This window comes from Vigna unguiculata, chromosome 3 (assembly GCF_037176805.1).
Source record: "Vigna unguiculata cultivar grain cowpea cultivar isolate G323 ecotype 2 chromosome 3, ASM3717680v1, whole genome shotgun sequence".
Taxonomy (NCBI): Eukaryota; Viridiplantae; Streptophyta; class Magnoliopsida; order Fabales; family Fabaceae; genus Vigna; species Vigna unguiculata.
In genome coordinates this window covers 28,763,735-28,785,407 of record NC_140794.1, presented here as the reverse complement: position 1 = coordinate 28,785,407, position 21,673 = coordinate 28,763,735, and the positions used below count along the sequence as shown (strand labels likewise).

Below are 21,673 nucleotides of genomic sequence, written 5' to 3'. Positions count from 1 at the left end.
CAAGCTCTCTCCATCGTTGTGCAAACTCCTTAAATGATTCAGCATCCTTTTTGGCCATGTTTTGCAATTGCAATTGCAATCGATCTGGCGCAATATCCATGTTATACTTGTACTATTTTAAAAAAGCATCTACCAAATTCATCCAACAGCGAATGCGAGACGCCTCCAAGTGGGTATACCAACTCAATGCTGCCCCAGCCAAACTGTCTTGGAAGAAGTGGATTAGCAATTTGTCATCATAAGCATAGGCAGCCATCTTTCGACAATACATGGTTAGATGGCTTCTAGGGCATGTGGTACCCTTGTACTTTTCGAACTCCGGAACCTTAAACTTGTGAGGTATTGTTACATCACGAATTAGGCTTAAACCTACAACATCGCCAAACCTATAGTTTCCACCTCCCTCAATAGCTCGTAGTCGTTCTTCTAAAATTTCCAATTTAGTTTTGGTTCCCTCAACATCAGCGGATATGGTCTGCATAGTAGGGTGTGGTGTAATCTTGCCCAAAGAGTCATCACCGATAGTTGTGTTTAAAGGCTTGGGTATTACAATCACTCGTGGTTCCGCAAAGGTAGTTGCTTCATTCCTTGAAGTATTGATTGGGAATGAGAAGGAAGCATGTTCAGCCTTTGAATATTCTCCAACAGGTGTGGTGTAACCCAATGGCAATCCGTACGTTGGAAAAGCAATAGGAGCGTCGTGAGTGCTTTCCTCACCCTTTACTGATGAAGCTTCTCCTGAAACCCTTAAGGACTTCAAGGCCCCCAAGATTTGACCTACTTGATCCTTTAACTGATTGATATCTGCTTTTATTGTCTCTTGTGCAGTTTCCCAATCCTCCATGTTTTTACTATTTGCTCGCGTCTTGTAAGGGTGCCTTGGCCTTGCCGTATTTGTTTTTATTATTTTTGCTCTATTATTTTTATTAAACAAAAAAAAAAGATAAGAAAAAAGAAAAGGAAGGAAAAACATAATGCAAATCGTTTATTTTATTAAGAAATTATAAAGTTGTGAGTAATAGAAATTGACATGGAAAAGAGTCCACACAAACCCACCCTCTAAAAAGCTCATAAATCAAATGCAAAAGAAAGAAAATCCTAATTTCTAGCCCTAGATATCATGCTCTTCATCTCTTTTATAACCCTAAAGGATAATTTTTTTTCTTCAAAGCATCAAAATCTAATTGTCCCCCAACTCTAAATTCCATATTAATTTGCCTTTTCTATTTAAACTTAATCACAGCTTTATAATTTCGGACCTAAAATTAAATAAATATGATGATAACATGATAAATACATGGATGCAATAATATGTTATGCATGATTTTATTACTAATTCAAAAATCAATAGGAAAGAGAATAAATAAATAAATAAAATAAAAATAAAAATAAAAATAAAAAACCAAGGAATAATAAAAAAAAGTGTATATCTCCCTTTGTGCCATAACAAAGGTTTGACGCCTAATGGATCTAAGGTAAAATACATGCGCTTACCAGGATGGTTTCCTAATACCTAAATATCAAGGTCATTAGAGCTATGGCCCACTTCATGGCATTTCCCACGACAGTTGGTAAACAACAAGAGGTGGGAGTACCAATGAAGCAAACAAACTCTAGCTAGGGTTCTCACAATGACCACTTGGGAAGTACATCCACTGTGACACTGCTACACAATCCCCTCTACTTCTAAAGTTACTCAGGCCCGGGTATAGGGCCCCACTCATGTCATGTACATAGTGTGTGTGTGTGTGTGTGTGAAGGGAGGATAATGCATACCCAAACCCCTTCCTGCAGACAAACAGAGCAAAAAAACAAACAAATATATATATATATATATATATATATATATATATATATATATATATATAATAAAGTCATCTATCCTAGGATTCAAAATTCAAGCATAAGAATAAAGTAATATGAACAATAAATAAATATAAAAAAATCATCCAATATTAACAAAAATATACATAATAATAATAAATAATGAGAAATGAAATAAAATAAAATAAAACAAACAAGAATATAGGACGAAAAAAAAGAATGAAAAAGAAAAGAGAGAAAAAAAAACCAAAAAAACAAAAAAAAAATTGAAACAACCACATCAATTTTATATTTAATTAAATGGCCTAACTCTCTAAAGTCCCCAGTGGAGTCGCCATCTGTCGCAACCGAAATCACGACGGGACGACGAACCAAAAAAATAAAATTTGTAAAAACAGAGTTTGAAATCGCCACCATAGTTATTATAGGAAACTATGGAAAACCATAAAAAGAGCAAGGTCTACGAAAACAGAGATTGGGGGTACGGGAGTTAATTACACGTAGGGAAGGTGTTAGCACCCTACAACGCCCATCCTAAGACGGTACCTTTAATTAAAATACAAATTGATGTAGCCTCCTTTAAATATTTGTTTTAAAAAAAATAAATTAATAAATTAAATAAATTAATAAATAAAAAAATAAAAAAAATAAAGATAACAAAGAAAAACAAAGGAAACAAAAAAAAGATTTTTTTGTTTTTTGGGCCCGACAAGGATTACTCCTTGCTCCTACGTATCTCCATTCATAATGGAGAATCAGGGTCACGTAGTTCTTTATGAAAAAGAATTTTTGAAAACAATTTCTTCGAAGATGTTGATATCACTCTTTTTTAATATTTGAAAATTTTGTATTTTTTTTAGCAATCTTATAGAAAAGCGAAGGTATTAAGTACTAAGTCGACGCGAGCGGTCACACGAGCACTTATACATTTTAAAAGTTAAAAGGGTATTTAAATTATTTATTTGTTATTACTTCCTTTTAACAAAAACTTTCGAAATAAGACATTGATACCCAACAAAATTTGACTATTTTATATCCACAATTTATTAAAACATTAGGAAAATAAATAAATAAAAGATTAGGAAATAATGTTTAGGATTAAACATATTATTTTAATATGAAAAAATTTTACAACCCTTAACATGAAAAAAAATATGGCACAACATATTCATACAATGTCAAAACATGATATCTCTCACCTATTCACACAACAATGTTCACAACCCAAAGCAATCAACAAAACCTTAATTATAAAACTAATGAACCCCAAAAATCATGACAGTAATGTTTTTTTTATATCAAAAGAAATAGTGAAAACATCAAATTCAAACAAGATAAAAAAACACATCTAGAGAAATACTGCATGACACAATAAAAAAAAATTTGCGAACCTGAACGGGAGATCAGACTTACAATAGTTGCGTTGGAACACTAAGAAGCACGTGGGGGTGGCGATTGATGGTGAATGGGTTTTTTGTTATGTGCGAGGGTTAAAAGAGAATGCGTGCTTAGAGTGAGAGAGGGCTCTAGAAATTTTTGAGAGAGAAAAAATTCAAAATTCTTCTTTTTCTGATGGGTTTATATACACAACATTATAAATCTAATGTAATCTCGTAATAAAGGTCTGCTTTAATTACAACGAGTTTTAAAAGGCAAGAAATGGTCTTAATATTATTACAAAATGGGAATCAAATCATAGAAAAAAAACAGAGCACAAAATCAAACGTGATCAACAAAATTGATTCTAATTAGTAAAGGAGATATTGTTTTGAATTATATTACTACTTTCTCTATCTGGAAAAAAAGAGATGTCATAAAATCATAGCACAAAATCAAACGTGATCAGGACAGATTAATTATAATTACGAAAATAATATTCTTGAGAAATATATTAATATTTTCCTCATCTAGAAAAGGAGGTGTCATAAAATCAGAGCACAAAATCAGAGTAAATAATTCTAAATATTAGAACATATTCTATTTCTAATTATTAGACTAACTTCTTAATCTGGAGCAGAAACGACAAAGTATAGAATGAGGGTGCGAAAATAAAATTGGGCTGCCATTAGTTGCAAGAAAAAATGGTGTGGGTGTACAGAGTATTTTGGGCTAAAATAGAAACAAAGTCTCAAAAGAAAATACATAGAAGATTTAAACAAAATTTTTCTTTTTATTTATTTATTTATTATTATTATTATCATGTTATTATTATTATTTAGACAAAGAAAAAAAACCAAAGAAAACTTATTTATTTTTTTATATTTTATATTTTATATTTTTTACCTTTTTTTTGAAAAAAAAATAAATTATTATTATTTATTCTATTATTTATTTAGTCGGACGAAATTGGGTGTTGACAATTTTGATTGAAGAATAGAAGATTGTGAATATTGAAGAATATCCCATGTTATTTGTTTCGAACCAAGTCCGTGTGACGGCATCGTTAGGAACAACCACCGCGTTCCTGGGGTATTTTCCACTTTTGAGCTTGGAGCTCTGTCACGATTGTGTCCTTAAAAGTCACCTTCGATGGTGGTGAGAGAAAGGACTATTTAAATTGTGTTTGGCTTCGACTCCTAATCGATGTGGGACTTATGGGGTGTATCGGAACAAGCCCCTTAGTCGAGAGCAAAGGGATTTGTCGTCCCCACAGACGACACCAATGTTTCGACCGTAAGTCTGGTAGCTCTGGTAGCATCAGCAGGATCAACCACTGCATTCCCAAAGTAATGTCCACTTTGGAGCATTGAGTTTTGTCACAGTTTTGTCCTTAAAAGGCGCCTTAGAGGGTGGAGGGCATATTTCAACGGTGTTTGGCCTTGACTCCTAAGCGATGTGAACTTATTAGGTGCACTAGAACAAGCCCTCAATCGAAGGGGAGGGTAGTTGTCAACCCCACGATGGTCGCCAATGTTCTGACCCAACCCAAGTCTATTTGGCAGTATCGTTAGAAACAACTACTACGTTTCCGAGGTATTGTCCACTTTGGAGCATGAAACAACGTCATAGTTTTACCCTTAAAAGGTGCCTTAGAAGGTGGAGGAACGAAGAAGTATTTAAAATGCGATTAACCTCGACTCCTAAGCGATGTGGGACTTATTGGGTGTACCAAAAGATCTAGTATATTTATTCTAATTATTACCAATAATATTATTTCTAATTATTAGAATCATATCTTCCTCTAACTGAAAGATCCTAAAGAGGCACATCAAATAAATCAAATCATAATATCAATATATTGATTCTAATTATTATGAAGAATATTGCTTCTAATAATTAAAATTATATCCTTCTCTACAAACAAAAAATTTAAAATATCATTTGTTGACATGTCATTTGAGGAGTGTAAAAAGCTAAGATTGGAGGTGAATATATGTATAAAACCTTTAGGCTCGTGAAAAGGGGTGAGATAATTAAAAACAAATTGGTCTCTTCCTTATTCTTTCTTCTTCTTTTTTTTATGCTAAAATTAAAGTTTGAAAATCTAAAGAAAACTTATTTCACTTTTTCTTTTTTACCTACCATAATTTAAAAACATATTTTTTATTTTATTTTTTGAAAACAAATGCATTCACCCGGACGAAATTGAGTGTTAACAACTAGTTCACCTACCTTTGAGGCTACATCTAGTCTCTTAAGAAACCTACTTAAGAAGTCTAATCAAATCCCTTAACTAGCACGAGTATTATCTCTCTATGTTATAATGAGTATTAACCTCTCCGAGTATCACGAGTTTAATCCTCTTTAGGAAACACGGGTATAAATCTTTCTAGGTTACAACGAGTTTAACCTCTATAGGTGACCTTCTCAATCTCCCCCTGAGATTGAGAACTCACATTTACAACGAAAAATTTAATCTCTCACATATGAGAGTACAATCACGCTCATAGGATATATTTCACTATGTAAAGAATATTACAATGGTTTTCACTCAACCTAATATCACTCTATACAAAAATAGATTTGAGTTTATGCTCTCAAAGTATTCTCTTTCTTTCTTTCTCTTCAAGAATTGAGTTGATAGTGTTTCAAATCTTTTGCATATTCCTTTCACATTCTTCTTCTCTTCATCATCATGGTCTTGGTACTTATAGTTATGTTATGTCATTTAACCGTTGATGCATATTTAATTAAGCATATCCTTAATATCTTTTTTTTCTTCATCTGGAAGTTCTTGATATTGCATTCAAAGTGCATTGCTTCCTTTGAAATACACTTTTTCCCTTTTAAGCCATTCAACAATTTGAATTTCAAATATTGTGGCTTCAATCTTCTAAAGATTCTCTTGTAGTCTTTGATCTATAGATTTTTTTTCTTTCTTGTGCTTGATTGATAAATATATAACAACATTAATCGAAAATTCTTTTTATATATGTTCAATCATTTATGATATATGTTAGATATATCTTCAATCTAATCTTCAATCAGGATATCTTTATATAATGTTGAGTCATTACGCAATTCTCTTAATTGATTTGATCATCAATTTTAGTGTTCAAATTTCTTTTATCAACTCATATTTGATTCTCATATCACCTCATGATTTAATCTCTCTTTCGCACTATCTGAACTTGACTTATCTAATGCTTGCATTTACTTAACTTGTCTAGTCATTCTTCTATTAAAGTCCTCTAATGGAAGTACTCATCCAATAGGAATATTAATATTCAACTTAATAAGTTGACTTTGACTTGTCTAACGTTGATACTCGTCTAATACCTTAGTGTGTTTGCATTGACTTGTATAACACTTTGTTTTGACTCGTCTACTACTTGTATAAGTCTAATGCATTGCCTCATTATGTTGACTCGTTTGATCAATGATCTTATCAACTGGATTTATTATTGGGGTCATTTGGTGACCTTGAGTCATCTGGTCCAACTTGTGACTCATCTGACTAGCACTTCTGATTGAGCTTGTCTAAGCTTCACTTTATTTTGTGTTTGCTTAGACTTTAAGCATCAAATTTCTTTGTACTATTTGTGCCTTTTGCTAGCTTTCACTCACTAAAAAAATAATAGTTGAACAAAATATATACGGTAAAGATTATGGTCATCTAATGGTTATTTATGAGCATCTAACAGAGTCTTTAACTTAGCTAGCCTTTTCCTATGTCTAATGCTTGAATAGTCCATCATTCTTAGCTATCCTAGAACATCCCTATTCAGATTTATCTTTCTTGTTTCATTTTATATTTTGTTATCAACCAAACCTACTTACTGTCAAGCTTCATAAAATGGGATTTACTAACGTTTAATGCTTACAACCAAAAGAGATTAATGTTGGCAAAAAGAGTTTTAAAGCTTGAAGATTTGATGGAGCTTGAAGATTGATGTAGCTTGAAAACAAATGTTTAAATTTGACTTAGGATAGAAGTCTTTGTGTGTGTCTTGCAATTATTTAATTTGTTAAAATGGTGTTTAACAATTTAAATGGTTTGAGCATAAATAACATATTAAATCGACTGAAATAACAATCAATCGACTGATTTCACTTAAGTACGTGAAATTAATCAATTGAGAATTATTTTCAATCGATTCAATATGTTAGTTTACATACTATATTGCATTTCTTCTTTTGTAAGACGAAAGAGATTTTGAAAAACTCGAAATCAATTATGATAAAAAAAAAAAAAACTCATTCTCTTAGAGGAATATTTTTTTGCTACTATTTGAGATTGTTCCTAGAGGTGTTGGAGCTATAATTGCTCCTAGTTGGTGTGGTGTATAGAGGTTCTTGATTGATTAGGGAGAGTCAATCTTGAGGTTTGGTCCTTCTATTGTATTTGTCTGTGCTTGTGTGTTGTTCCTGGTGTGAGTCCAAGTCTGTAAGAGGGATTCTTGTTGTGTATTTGTTGTTTCATTTTTTATTTAGGAAACTTGTATTATGTGGTTTGTGTTTTTAAGAATTCAATTGTAAGGATAATGTAACTTCTTGAGTTAGTAAAAGGGTAAGCTTAGGTTGTCTTGACTAACTAGATGTAGCTCCATTGGAGTGAACCATTATCAAAATTTTGTGTGCATCAGTTTAGTTTTCTGCAATTTATTGTTCTAAGTTGCTTTTATCAGGAAAACTAACTTGTTTGATCTTTAATAATAATCTTGGTGTGATTGCATAATAAATTAATAAATCAGTGCATATGTTATTATTGTGATTGATCTTGGTTATCAAATTAATCAAATTCCAAAATTGATTGTTAAGTGATATTGCTGTAAAATTTACTCTCATAATTTTAATCTATTGATTTAATCAGTTAAAATGTCTAATTCATAAATCATACATTGTTGAATCTCGTGGACAATTTGGTCTAAGAAAAGGGTTTTCACATATTGCGAACTAAATATTTTTTAAAAAAAAAAAAAACAGCAATTCAACACCCCCTTGCTTGGCCTAAAGTCCTTATTGTGATTATAATTGTTATCAAGAGCGGGTTCTTGAAAGTTACTCAAGTTTGATCCTAAAATTTTTTTTCAGATAGCGGAAAATAAACTCCTTTTTACTGAATGTGTCTCTATCCATAGGTCTCCTATGCCCAGGGGCGGATGTTTATTGGGGCAGGGAGGGGCCATGGCCCCTCCTTAATTTTGAATTTTTTTTAATTATATATATATATATATATATATATATAATATTAAAATTTTATTGAATTTTTTAAATCATAGGTAATATATTTTAGGAATTGATGAAAATTAAATGGTGTATTTAATGTTAATAGATAATAAAGAATAAAAATATTTAGGTTTAATTTCTCGTTTGGTTTCTGTTTTTGTCAAAAAAATTGACACTAGGATTATATTAATCACATCAACAAAGCAAATCATTCATATTAAGAGTTTCAATTTTAATGAAAGAATAATCTACTTCTTTCAAGAAATTTTAAGTAAAAGACCAAATTGCATTAGTTTTTCAAAAATTTGGAATCAAATTGAGACTAAAAAGATTGGAGGACCAACTTAATATTTTTAAACGAAAATATAAATCAAAAGAGTACTTAAACCAAATATTTATTAATATAATTTTTATTTTTCTTCTTATTTTCTTTTTAGCTTTTTCACAAATTGTAATAATCTCTCATCTCATATATTTTCTTTTTTTATTTTAAGAAAAAAAAGTTAGACACAAAATTATTTGCTTTCATTTCTCTTTTATCCTCTTCCTTACTTGTCTCTTGTCTCACTTGATAATAAAAATATTATTTTTTATCTCATTAGCTTTTTGTTTATTCATTTTTTATGAATATAGAAAAAAAATGTATCATGTATTTTTTCATAATTGATTTTTAATTGTGACTTAACTATAATATATTTTTCTTTTAATAATTATGAGCCTCAATTTTTTATTAAATTATGATAAATTATTTTTTAATATTATGTACAAAAAATATATATTTATAAAGAATAAAAGAATAAATTCATTATTAAAAAGTGATAAAAAAAGGAAACTATTGATGAAAATAAGATAAATTATATTTCAATTCACATATTTTGAAACATTATAATCAAATTGTTTAGTAGAGAAGCAATTTTTTAAAGCATTATACTAATGACGAAATATAATGATCTAAAAATTATATTACTTTGGCCCTTTAACATTTTTAGTCAAGATCCACCACTGCCTATGCCTATGCTTAGTGGTGTTAACATCAATTTTGAAAAATAAATATGAAAATCTTTATAGAATATATTGATCAAAGGGATTTGGAATGTCATCACTCATTCCTGATAATGTTGTTGATAATAAAGAAGATGATAAGCTATAAAACCTATGGACAGAAGATGAAAAAAAGGAAGACACAATATAACTGTACTGCCAAAATTATTTTGACATTTGCAATAAATTTAGATGAATTTTCTGAGTTTTTCAATGTAAATGTGCAAAGGACATATGAAATAAATAAATGAATTGAAATTATATCCCGTAAAGTATATAGATGATATGTGATTGTAATACAGGTATGATTTAACATACACATGTATAAAGTGTTTTTTTTTCACCTAGAGTTTATCTTGTCTTTATATATATATATATATATATATATATATATATATATATATATATATATATATATATATATATATATATATATATATATTGATTATTATTAATAATATCTTTATCAGTGGGATATCGGGTATTATGTACTTAATTAAATGTAAGGGAATGATTTTTGATTTGTTAGTAATTTTGGTGTACAGAATGAATTCTCATTTTGCTAAGCTACAAGTAGATATTATAAGATTTTAGTTAAATGTTAACTTCAATATCATTATAGCTAATTATAGGCTTACTATCTCCTTTTTCACAAAGACTTAGCTGGTTGAACATAATTGTACAAAGAAAATTAACTAAGTTGTGTATTAGTTAATTTGATTCGTATCTTTCAAAATTTCTAGCTCTGCCCTGACAAGGCCACAAATATTTGATTGTTTTAGAATGAGATAAAAGTACAACACTTCATTTGTCTTTTGTACTAATTCAATTGAAAATCACTCAAGTATCTAGAATAGAGAGCCTTAGGTTGTTGTAAATAGTAGCTAATAGGTGCAAAAGGTGACTTATACTTTTAGGCTTTCTCAATTTCTTTTGATTACAGTCCTGTGGATTTGGCCGTTGGGCATTTCAATTGTCTGCTTTTCATTTTTTATTGTGCAGTTTGAATTGCAGAGAAATATACTGTTGGACAAGGTGACACTGACCCCTTTTAATGTCATCCCTTGCCTAGTATCTGGTCTTCTTTTTATTATTATTTACGTCTGCCTGCATGATGTTTGTTTTATGTCCCAACTGGTTCAATATCTTTTCACTCTTATTTCTATCTTGAATTTCTCAGCATAATCGTTGGGTCTCATAGATCTCTCTGCTGCATCTGCAGTGTACTGTGATGTGTGCCTATCCTTCTCCATTAAATGGACGTGGTTCTGAAGCCAAGCCAAGGTACCATAATCATAATAGAGCATCAAATTTTATTCATTTTTATAACACATGGTGGGACTATTGATATTCTATATCAGTCTCTGGTTTTTGAGGGGTGTGATTCTGATGTGTCATTTGAGGGGTCAGATTCTGATGTGTCAGTCTCTACTTATCACATGGCTCTGCTAATGCCCAACAACACATCTACCATTACCCACCTCATATTTGGCTACTTCTAGTTTTGCCACTTTCCATACACCTCATTGGAACAATCCAACCTATTCATCAATTCTACCTCCATTATGGAGGTAAGGTATCATCCTGTCAATTACCAAGGGTCCCATTACAAAATGTCTCTCGTATAGACAACTATTCTAGATTATGACTCCGTTAGAATCATCTCATTAGTATTCTCTATTACTCCATCACTCTCTCTGTTATAATATTAATTAAGAGTACTGGATGCTTTGTTATTAGAATAAAAATCAAAATACAGTAATAAGGTAAATATTTTACCTAAAATGAAAAGTATGATTGACATATCAAGCCATTCTGATGGAGAATTTATTTAATTTAGCTGCTGGATTGATTTGGTGTATGTTTGTTTTTCAATAAGAAATACAGAAGTAATTATTAAGTGAACTAAGAATCACCCCAAGTGGCACTCAATGTGTTTTTAAACCCATTAAGCAACTTTACAAAAACATGTTATATATATAAATAAAGAAAACTTTGCAGAAAAGAGTTTGCTGAGCCTTATTTTTGTATTAAGATAATGGAGAGGAGAAAGTGAGGCATGTGAATGAGTGGTTTGGCGAATTTGTGGTTGAGTGGATAATAGTGTATTCTGTTGGTTGTGCACAAACTTGAATTTTATTCCAAAGAAACATGAATGGGGTGGTGGACTGAAAAAACATATATAAAAAAGAATGAAAAGGCAATTGAAGAGGAAAGTGGAAAAAAGATAGAAGAGGATTTATGACATTTCAATCATTTCATTCCAATTGAGAACAGAAGTACAGCTTAAACCATGCACACCTTTCTTTTCTTTTGGTGACAGACAAGTCACAAGAGAAGATTATGTATTGGGAAAAGATAAAGTTGTGAAATACTTCTGACAAAGGACACTCTCTTTGGATCTCTGGTTTATCAATAAACATGTGGGTCACTTAACTCACATCAAATAATAATAAACAAAGTTAACCCATGTTGAACCTATAAATTCTAGTTTATTATAAGGATATGTAAGATGCAAACTAAAGTGTCTAGCAGAGTAAAAGTGCTGAATCATAGTGTTAAGGCACCTTTGTAGGTGAAATTTTGGAGTATTAAGGAATAGTATTTGTAAATCTACCATGAGCATGAAATTTGCGATGGTGTTTCTTTTAGGATGATGACTGAATTCTGAACTGCATCATTTAGGAAATTATGTTTTCTTATTAGTTTGGTAAATAAAGCAAGTCTGGCGTGGAACTTGTGAACAAAAGCAAGAAGCAGCAATGGATAACTCTGCAACGAACACAAAAATGGACAAAGCTCAAGACCTTAACATAGCTTTTAAAGTTGACAATCAATGACCCTACTCAGTTTATGTAAAAGAGCTATTATTGACACAGAAGGAAGTAATATGGCTTTAAAATATTTCAATAATAATAAGTTTTATTATTATTTATTATTATTATTATTTAATTGACAATAAAATCAAGCATTATTTTTCATCTAAACAATATATGCTTATCGTTGTTACTTCTTTCTTTTGGTAAAATGAAAGTTCAGAACTAATATTCAAAGAGTTTAGGTGTCATCTAAACAATATACAATATTTAAAGGGCTTATTTGAAGAAACAAAAATGACAAAAAACAGTTAATAAAAACATTTATGATATAAAAAAACAGTGTTATAAGTTACTGTCAAGAAATCCTTTCAAATTCCCTTTTGAAGAAAATTAAATTTATCTGAGATTAGGATGAATAACACAAAAATCACAGGTAGTTTAAAAAGTAAAATAGATTTATTATTTTATTTTTTTTAATAGAAAAAATTTATTCTTTAAACTTTACTCTACAAATAAAAATAAAACTTATTAAAAATATAATTAAATAAAAATAAAAAATTATAATAAATGAGTAATAAATTTCATATTAAAAATATAAAAAAAATTAATGACATAAAAATATTAATGCCCATCTAAATTTACAACTAGAAAATTAAAAGATCCATCGATGTCTATTTAAATATAATAAGGAGTTTAAATATTATTTTATTAAAATCATGAGATAAAAATATGTAAATGAAGATGGGGAGGATCATTTAACAATATCAGTATTAGAGTAATTACTCTCAATATTTATAGAAACAAGTTATTCTATTTACTGGAAAGGGTTATACTTAACCTTATTCTGTTGGATGTGTGAGCTGAGAATAAAGGCAAACAGTATTGGTAAGATGGGACAAGCAATTGAGATACTTTTGTGAGTGTGGAGAAAGAATTGTAAGAAAAGAAGGAAAGGAGTAAAAGAGTGGGAAAAAGAAGAAAAAGGAAAAAGAGAAGGTGAAAAGAAAGAGAAGGGTAAGAGGCAGGAAACATCCCTGTGGTGGAAGAAGAAAGAAAATGATGGGTATTGGTTATTAGACATTGGAAACTTTATATCAGTATGGTTGTGTTATGATGACTTCTATTGCAGAGTCGTCTTCAGTGTGCAGCACCCAACACAGACTTATCTTTCTTTCCTATTCACTCTCATTGCTTTCCCTTTACATGGATATTAGGTCCCTTACAACTTTTCAGACTTTTCCTTTCCTACTCATTCATCCAACATAATCAAACCAAACAAAAACAAAAGGAAAACCACACCTCACCCCATTCTTGTCAAACCAAACAAAACAAACCACTCATCGCCCATTCATACCCTTTTCCGGAATCCATGCCCACTTCCTCTTGTGACCAGATACACACCACCTTTGACCTGTTCCCTTCAACATTTCACACCCATCATCACAACAAAACAACTTTCTTAATGCTCGGATGGATTCCTCTCCTCTTTTCTCATCCAACAATTCGTTCACTCAAAGTGGGGGACACACCCCCCTTTTCTTCTCCTATTCAATTACTCTCCAACCACTCTCCTTATCAACTCAAAAACAAAATATCAATATTCTTTTCTTTTCTTTTCTTCAACCTATAATAGATGGGATTCACATACCAACAAAAACTCAATATTTCCTTTCTATTTCAATATATGGTTGATAAAATTATTTCATTCAGATTAATATAAGTCATTTCAACTGATGTATAAACAGATTCTAGAAAGAAAGAACAAGCAAATGCAATTAAACTGTATGAAATCAACAAAAGAATTCTACCATCTACCTTTTTCTGAATCTTCTTCCTTACAGTGAGTGTCCTTTGGACAGAAAACCAAAAAAAATACTGTAACTATCTCCGATGGGTGTAAAGGTAAAATAGGGTATAAGGAAGATGCTGTAAATTGCTAAGAGTAATTGACATGGACACTGGCATTAATGCCAGAGTGACAAAGAGGGCAATTGTGAACGGTGGACCCACACATTGTGCACAGACACAGATGTCTACATGGCAACAACAACACTATCGATTCTCTTACCCCACACTCGTTGCACATCCTTCTCCCCACAACGCCATCGTTTTGCTTTCTGTTACCGCAAACTTCATTCTCTTCCACCTCCGTGCCGCGGTTGTTACTTCCACAACTCGACTCGGCGGGGGCCACCCCGCCGTCATTGCGGTTCTCCTCGCTAACGTGAGCCAGCACCTCTTCCAGATTGTTCCTGAGCGAGTTGGCGGTGGCCTCATTGTTCTGCGCCAACTCCCTCCAAATCTGATTCTCCACGCTGAGACTCTTCACTCTTTCTTGAAGCACCCAATTGAGCTTCCCCAGGCGCTGAATCTCCTCGTCTTTTTCCTTGAGTTTCTTCGCCACGGCCTCTTGAATAGCCTTGACCAACATTCTTGATTGCCTCACTCGCTGCTCCTCGAGCTCCATCCACACACTCTGCGTCTGAAAAAAACGGAAAAGAAACTCATGAGCCACGCGTTTTCATTTGGCCTATTTATAGAGATTTTTGAAAGAAGGGAGAGGGAAGCTACGTGTTGCGCAATGAAACGGTCGATCTCCGATTGCTGGTTCTGGAAATGGAAGACGAGGTCTTGGTCGAAAGAGGAGAGTTTGATTTTGTTGGAGGCGGGAGGAGCAACGTTGGATTCGGTTACGGAATCTCTGGAGCGTTTCCTCGGGAGGGGGATGTGGTAGGTGAGGCCGCTATCGGATTTGTTGATGGAGTTGGGGTCGCAGAGGGTGGCGTGGTGAAACGGAAGCACCGTTGAAGGAAGAGCCACAGCACCTTCGATTTGCGCGTTGTAGAAGGCGCGATTCGGTTTCGCCATTTCTCTGATTGAAAGAGAAAGCAAAGAGCGTGAGTGAGATATAGGTGAAAATGAAGAAACAGAAACAGAAGAAGAAGAAGAAAATAAAGAGGAAATGGTTACCTGGCGGTTAGTAACTGCGCGGGGAAGAGATTCATGTGCTGAGCCTCAACTGCCATGATTTGGAGAGTTGGTTGTGAGTTGTTGTTACTGTTCTTGGCTGGTTGGTTGGGTTCTCTTATAATGGTGTGTGAAGTTTTTGTGTGGCTTTGGTTTGGTTGCAATGTGAATGAATGAATGAAAGAATCAATGGTGTGATGAGAAAAGAGTGAAGAGGAAACGAGGGAGAGAATAACTAGGCATGCAAATGAGGTGGCGACTACAAGGGAGCCTCAATGAATGAGTCCCGTTTATTTAAGGCTTTGGCTCTTGTGCCATTTCTAGAGAGAGAGAACAAACAACAAAGTCAAAACTCATACCATTTTCCTCCCCCCAAAATCTAACCATAAATTAATTCTTTTTCACTTTTTCATTCATTGCCAAAACAATTTATTTAATATAAACATTAAATGCTCATAATAATAAAACTTACCACAACACACTGTAACGCATGTGGATATGGGAATCACATCACTGTGTTCTTGCAATTTGGTTGGTTTTCGTATCGTATCATGTAATCCACTTTTCCCCGCACTAAAAAAAAAAAATTATCTTTCGGGTTCAGGTACTGAAGAGGTGCAGTTATTTTAGTGGCACGACGTGGCGTGGCGGTGCGGTGAAGTGGCACGTGAGTACGCACGTGCGAGGTGCTTGAATGGAGGTGGGGACATCAAAGGCTGACCCCTGAGCCACGTAGCGGTGGGACCCACCTCTGTCCGGAGCGGTTTCCTCGCTGTGTTGCCTCCTCATTTCTTAAACTGTTGTGTCTGCGTACGGACCAATTGTCTGGAGTGATTTCTTCGGTGCGGTGCGGGTCCACGCTATCTCCATGGAGGACATATTCGTCAACGTTCATCCGTTTCTCACCTTCTCACCTCATCAAACGGACAAAACAAAACCATGCCAGCCAACAATATACAATTTTTTTTTTTTTTCAAAAAGAGACGTTTTGAAGTTTCATTAGGGAAATCAGCTAACAGTTATGATATTTCCAATGGTCCACCATGAATTTCATGCTTTTAAGCCATTACTCTCTTTTTACTTCAATTTTAATATTTATTACATTTTTTAACTTTTCACAATTTCAACCGTTTTCGGTTAAGTTTTTAATCTTAAACAATTTAAATATCTTTGTTCACTGGTACTTAATACCATAAATAAATATTCCGTACAATAGAAAACAAGTCCATTCAGTAGTTTCAATGCACAACTTTTAATTTATTAATTTTCTATTTAAAATCATAAGAATTAGAGTTTAATTATAACGTTTAAAAAAAGAAAAATTGTAACAGTTTATGAAAGTTACACTCCACGTTTAGCAAATCTGTTTGAATTCTAATAATCCATATTTTGACTTTAAAAGGCAAAACAGAAATTTAAAAAATATAGTTAATAATAGTAATCTATCAGCTACAGTAAGCAAGAAACGAACATTACCCTCTTGACATACTTGTTCATAACCACTTATGATAACAACGAAACTCTTTGTATTAAATTAAATTCAAATAGAATATAATAAGTTATTCTGAATGTAACTTTTGAAAATAAAATGAAAATTCGGCATTTTTATTTCTTAGTGTAACATCAAAAGCCATGGCTTCTATACCTAGAATTACAGTAACCCTATTTTATAATGATGGAAGGAGAGTGGCATTAAATCTAAGAAGACAGAACCACATTCTTAATTAATTAACACATACAACCTTTTTCCTTTCGATATCTGACCCAAACCATGTGCAGGTAATAGATAGATAACAGAGAGTTCTTAAGTTTATGTCGCAACGTGATACTTTTGTATGAAGAACAAAAGTGGTAATAAACAAGTCTGGTATAACTTTCTAAAATAATAGAGAATCTCAAACTATATTATATACACATTTGCAAATACCAAATACATGCACACATTGCTAAGTAAGAGAAGGAGGGAGAGTGAAGAAAACCTATGAAAGGTTCGGTTCCTTAGTTGTCACACTTATGTGTGTGTGTCTCTGTACGTAATTTTACTCAAATTCTCTCATCATAACACCTACAGTTATTAATATTTAATTCATAATTAAATAAGTAATTGAAAACTGTACATTTAAGTTGTTTCCCTTTGCAACTTGTAATTGATTTAGGCATGTGGGTTTATTATTTATTGCTTCGATTTTCAACTTTAATATATAGTTATTCATTCCAAGAAAGTTTGGAACTTGTTATAAAATTTGAGTGTATCATCTCAGTTTACTTTCGAATGGACTTTAAACTTAATTTAATTTTATATAATCGACTTAAAAAATGATGTTTGCATCCATTTATATAATGTAAATATATTTTATTTATAGTTGAAGTGAGATATCCAAAATATCTTCACACCAAAGCATATATATTTTAATTTTAAACGTGAAACTATATATTAATTGATAGTTCGATAGTAGGTGATATGATAAATCCAACAAATAACAAATTTTACTATGATAGACTTTATGTGAAGAAATAAACTTTAAGTTTAACTCGATCTCAACCTTGTAAAGTCGATTTTTAAAATAAAATTTATACTTACTTATAAATTATAATACTTATATATTATAAATTTGTTATATCTTTGGTCAATCTCGAACAACTTAAACTTTTACTTTTCTTGTGTAATTTAAGTAACAAAGTAACAGGTTTGGTGATGCTACCATTTTCTTAAAGTGCAACCTATTGCGATGTCATGTTTGTCTTTTTACATGAAAATGTGTTTGGCATAAACCTCCATGCAATGGAACAGAATCACTTTTGTGCAAATAAAAAGAAAGCGTAGAATAAATTCACATTACCTAAAACAATATACAAAGGAATGTGTTTTGGTGTGTATATTTTCATTGGACTCTATATATGCTAAGAAACCGCAATTTCCTGAATGTAAATGCGAACTTAACTTCTAATCTTTCTCTTTGTTTATTTAACTTCTTGTACAAAATAATGTGTAGTCTATCTCATCCACAAAATACCATCTTTTCCCGTTAAATGTTAAAAATTAATGCACACAAATGAGAAAATATTTAATACAAATAAAAAACTAAGGTTCTTGTTAACTAGTGTGGACATTGGATGGGTCAAAGAATTTTAGAATGGGAAGTTTTTAATGGAAATTATATCAAAGTTAACAACATATGCAACGACGTGCATTTCTCTACACTCTTATATTCTTTTATAAAAAAGAAGAAGGCATTTGTTAAATATTAACGATTAGACTAAAACATCATTATTTATTACATTATTCTTTTGGTTTTCATTTATAGTTTGAAAATGAAATAAGGATATATTTGAGAAAGAAATTTGATTATACTTTGACATTCTAAAAATATAAGAAAACGAAATATAACATCCTTAAATTATAAAATGAAGATGACTAAAAGCTTAGACATGAATTAGAAATAAAATATAAAAGGCAAACTTCTCTAATTTGTGCTTGTCCAAAAAATTGTACTTAATCAGCTTTTAAGTCATCTAGGACTATAAAACAATATGGATAAACTTGTACGCCAATTCTATGTAATGAGTTCTTTGTAAGAACACTCAAGTGCCTCAGAACAAAATATTTTTTATTTTAAATAATGACTAATAACCAATTTTTTTATTGCTCTATTGTTTCTTTTACATTGCCTTTTCTAACCTCTATAGCCGCCAACAACTCTCTTTTCTCTTTTTACGATGTTGTCTAGTTTTTTTTTAAGGAAAATATGAAAGGATATCTTAAAGAATCTTTTACCATATATATATATATAAATAATAGTATATTGGGTTTGAAAAAAATTATAACTTGTATTTGTTATGCAGATCTTATATGTATATTTATTTTTTAATATTTTGTATATATGAGTTGGAACATCTTAATATCTGGTTCTTTAATTTCATTTTAGTAATTACAAAAATAAAAGAAATGGACAATAATTAAGAATAGAAACTTGTAGTCTCTTGCGTATCAATGGCTTTCACTCATCACCACCTTTTGCTATAGTAATTACTATGGCAGTTACCTCTCTAGAAGCTGCTAATATAATGAACTTAACAATTAATATGGCAGTTACCTGTCTAAAAGGATGTATGAGAGTTTTCAAGGTTCAACAATTTTTAGGTCAAAAGTGCATGTAGAGTTACTAAATAGCTCTTCAATCAAGGTGTGTACCATGCGTTTGAACGTGTATATATATGCAAGCTAGCTAATGGTTGGAAAGCTTAAAAGTTTACGAAACGTGTGTGTTCTAACTCATTACACATCTAGATCTCAGAGAACAGAGAACCAATGATCCGAAGAAATAGAATTAATAAGAGAAAAAGAGTTATAGTTTTAAGCGTTTTTCTCGAAAAGGACTTTTTAGGTGCTTAAGGATTTGAAAAATTCTTTTCGGTCTAATTTCAGCCATTACGGAATCAATCAATAATAAATTCAAAATCTCAAACACGTAACACTTTTCGTGGCATATTACTATAATTCCATAATTGAGTGTGTTGAGACATCATTTTTTTTCTTATCTTTGATAAGAGAGAATTTGTTTGGATTTCAATGGTGATGTTGAAATCAATTTTTAATTGTCATTGAATTGAATATGGTGTGAAATGATGTTTTACTTAAAACAAAAAACACACTATATATGTTATGTTGGTCAAATTCATGGTTGGTCAAATTTGCTTGCAACTTTTTCGGCGAGAATATGTGAAGAAAATGTTTACCTTTCATTGCTACAATCACAATGATCGGAGCAGTTTCCCTAGCGTACAATTGTCTTTTGTCAACCACACTTATCGTCATAATAATAATAATAATAATAATAATAATAATAATAATAATAATAATAATATATTATTATTATTATTATTATTATTATTATTATTATTATAAATTGAGAACATTTAAGGAAAATATTACTATCATCTCAAGCAACCTTATAAAAGAATAATGAAAATATGTCATGAAAAAATAAGACTCACCAACAAAAATAATTATTCTATCGTATTGAAAGTTGTGAGGTTAGAAGGTAGAAACCCTAACGTAATATGAGTAAAGTATTAGTATTTATGAATCGTGTTTTTCTTTTTTCCTCCTTGAGTACGGTTAACCCTAGATTTTGACGTGAGATATTTCGTATAGAAAGGTATCCATTGCAATGTCACTTTCAAGGGAATCAAACAAAAGAATAGCTCTCCCATGCAAGGGCTACCATAAAACCTTCAACTAATATGGACCCCACGCACCATTTTCTGAGCACATAATTTATTATTTTTGTATCATATGCTACGAAAATGAATTTTCATCATAACGAATATTTTGACAGGTAGATTGAATCAAAAGGAAGAACACTCACCCCACCTTGTTCCTTCACATCTACCATTTCCATATTTAATTTCCACACAAACACGCATAATATGAAAAGGGTGCACGAGATAAATAAATAAATAAATAAAAAGTAAAAGAAAACATAAATAGACACATGATTCCTTCATACACCTCCCAACAATAACATCTTCGTCTCTAAATATACCTTGGAAGATACAAAGGTATCTTAAACAATGAAAGAAACTCGATAGAAAAACAAAAGCATAAAATAGATCATGTACTCATACAACTAGGCATGGTAAAGTAGATTACTTGTACATGTATAATTAATTAAATAATTAATTAATGACTCATATATACCAAGACTTGGTATTTTATTTTATTTGGAAATCTCGTGGATCTACATATGTGATTCACCCAAGGTAAGCCAATCTTGGTGTGCTGGATATGTGAAGATAAGAACAATAATTATAAAAAAAAAAAAAAAACTTATGTAGAATTTTCAAATAGTGGGGTTGAAACAAAACGTGTGTGATGATTGAGATGCGTTTAGTAGCTGAAGATGACATTGTCCTTCACAACGAAAGGTCCAAAACCTAACTATGGAGGCAAAGTTTGGTTGCATTTGATTATTACATGTGGTCGTGAAAACTCATACATGGATACGACACAAGAACCCAAGTGTCTTCAAATTAATATAAATGTACTTTACTTGCTATGTCATTCTTATCGAGGAAATATCACACACAACTTTTTTCAATTTGCCATAAAATGTATGGAGGATTTTCCATTTAGCTTCTAGCAACACTTGTGACTACAAATAGTGAAGCTTTTTTCATGTGTTTGGTTAGTCTCAATTAGTAATAAAGTTTTGTTTTTTTTTTTTTTAATGTTAAAAGTAAGAAAAATGATATGGTTTTATTTGATAAAAACCCACCCAATTGGAATTTTCACCAATAATGTGATCTTAATTTTGGAGTGGATTTTGAGTGGGTGGCTAAATGATAGCTAAATGGAAGCCATCGAAAAAGTTACCTCACTTTTGTAGCTAAAGGAGAGAAAGGGTCTCAAA

The 21,673-nt window shown here is 31.5% G+C and overlaps 1 protein-coding gene across 1 annotated transcript; it reads right to left on the bottom strand.

Moving 5' to 3' along the window:
- Nucleotides 1–14,078: 14,078 nt before the first annotated feature.
- On the bottom strand, nucleotides 14,079–15,558 carry LOC114179882 (BOI-related E3 ubiquitin-protein ligase 1-like). Its single transcript, XM_028066371.2, has 3 exons — nucleotides 15,264–15,558; nucleotides 14,865–15,165; nucleotides 14,079–14,775 (listed from the first exon to the last, which is right to left on the bottom strand). Exons 1-3 carry the CDS (start codon nucleotides 15,317–15,319, stop codon nucleotides 14,230–14,232), a joined length of 903 nt encoding a protein of 300 aa, XP_027922172.2. The 5' UTR covers nucleotides 15,320–15,558; the 3' UTR covers nucleotides 14,079–14,229.
- Nucleotides 15,559–21,673: the final 6,115 nt, after the last annotated feature.

Bases quoted from the DNA above. Each gene is read 5' to 3' on its own strand.
- LOC114179882 (XM_028066371.2), bottom strand. From the start codon at position 15,319: ATGGCAGTTGAGGCTCAGCACATGAATCTCTTCCCCGCGCAGTTACTA. The intron at 15,166-15,263 runs GTAACCATTTCC...TCTTTCAATCAG, and splicing joins GCGCAGTTACTAACCGCCAG to AGAAATGGCGAAACCGAATC. The intron at 14,776-14,864 runs GTAGCTTCCCTC...CGTTTTTTTCAG, and splicing joins ACCGTTTCATTGCGCAACAC to ACGCAGAGTGTGTGGATGGA.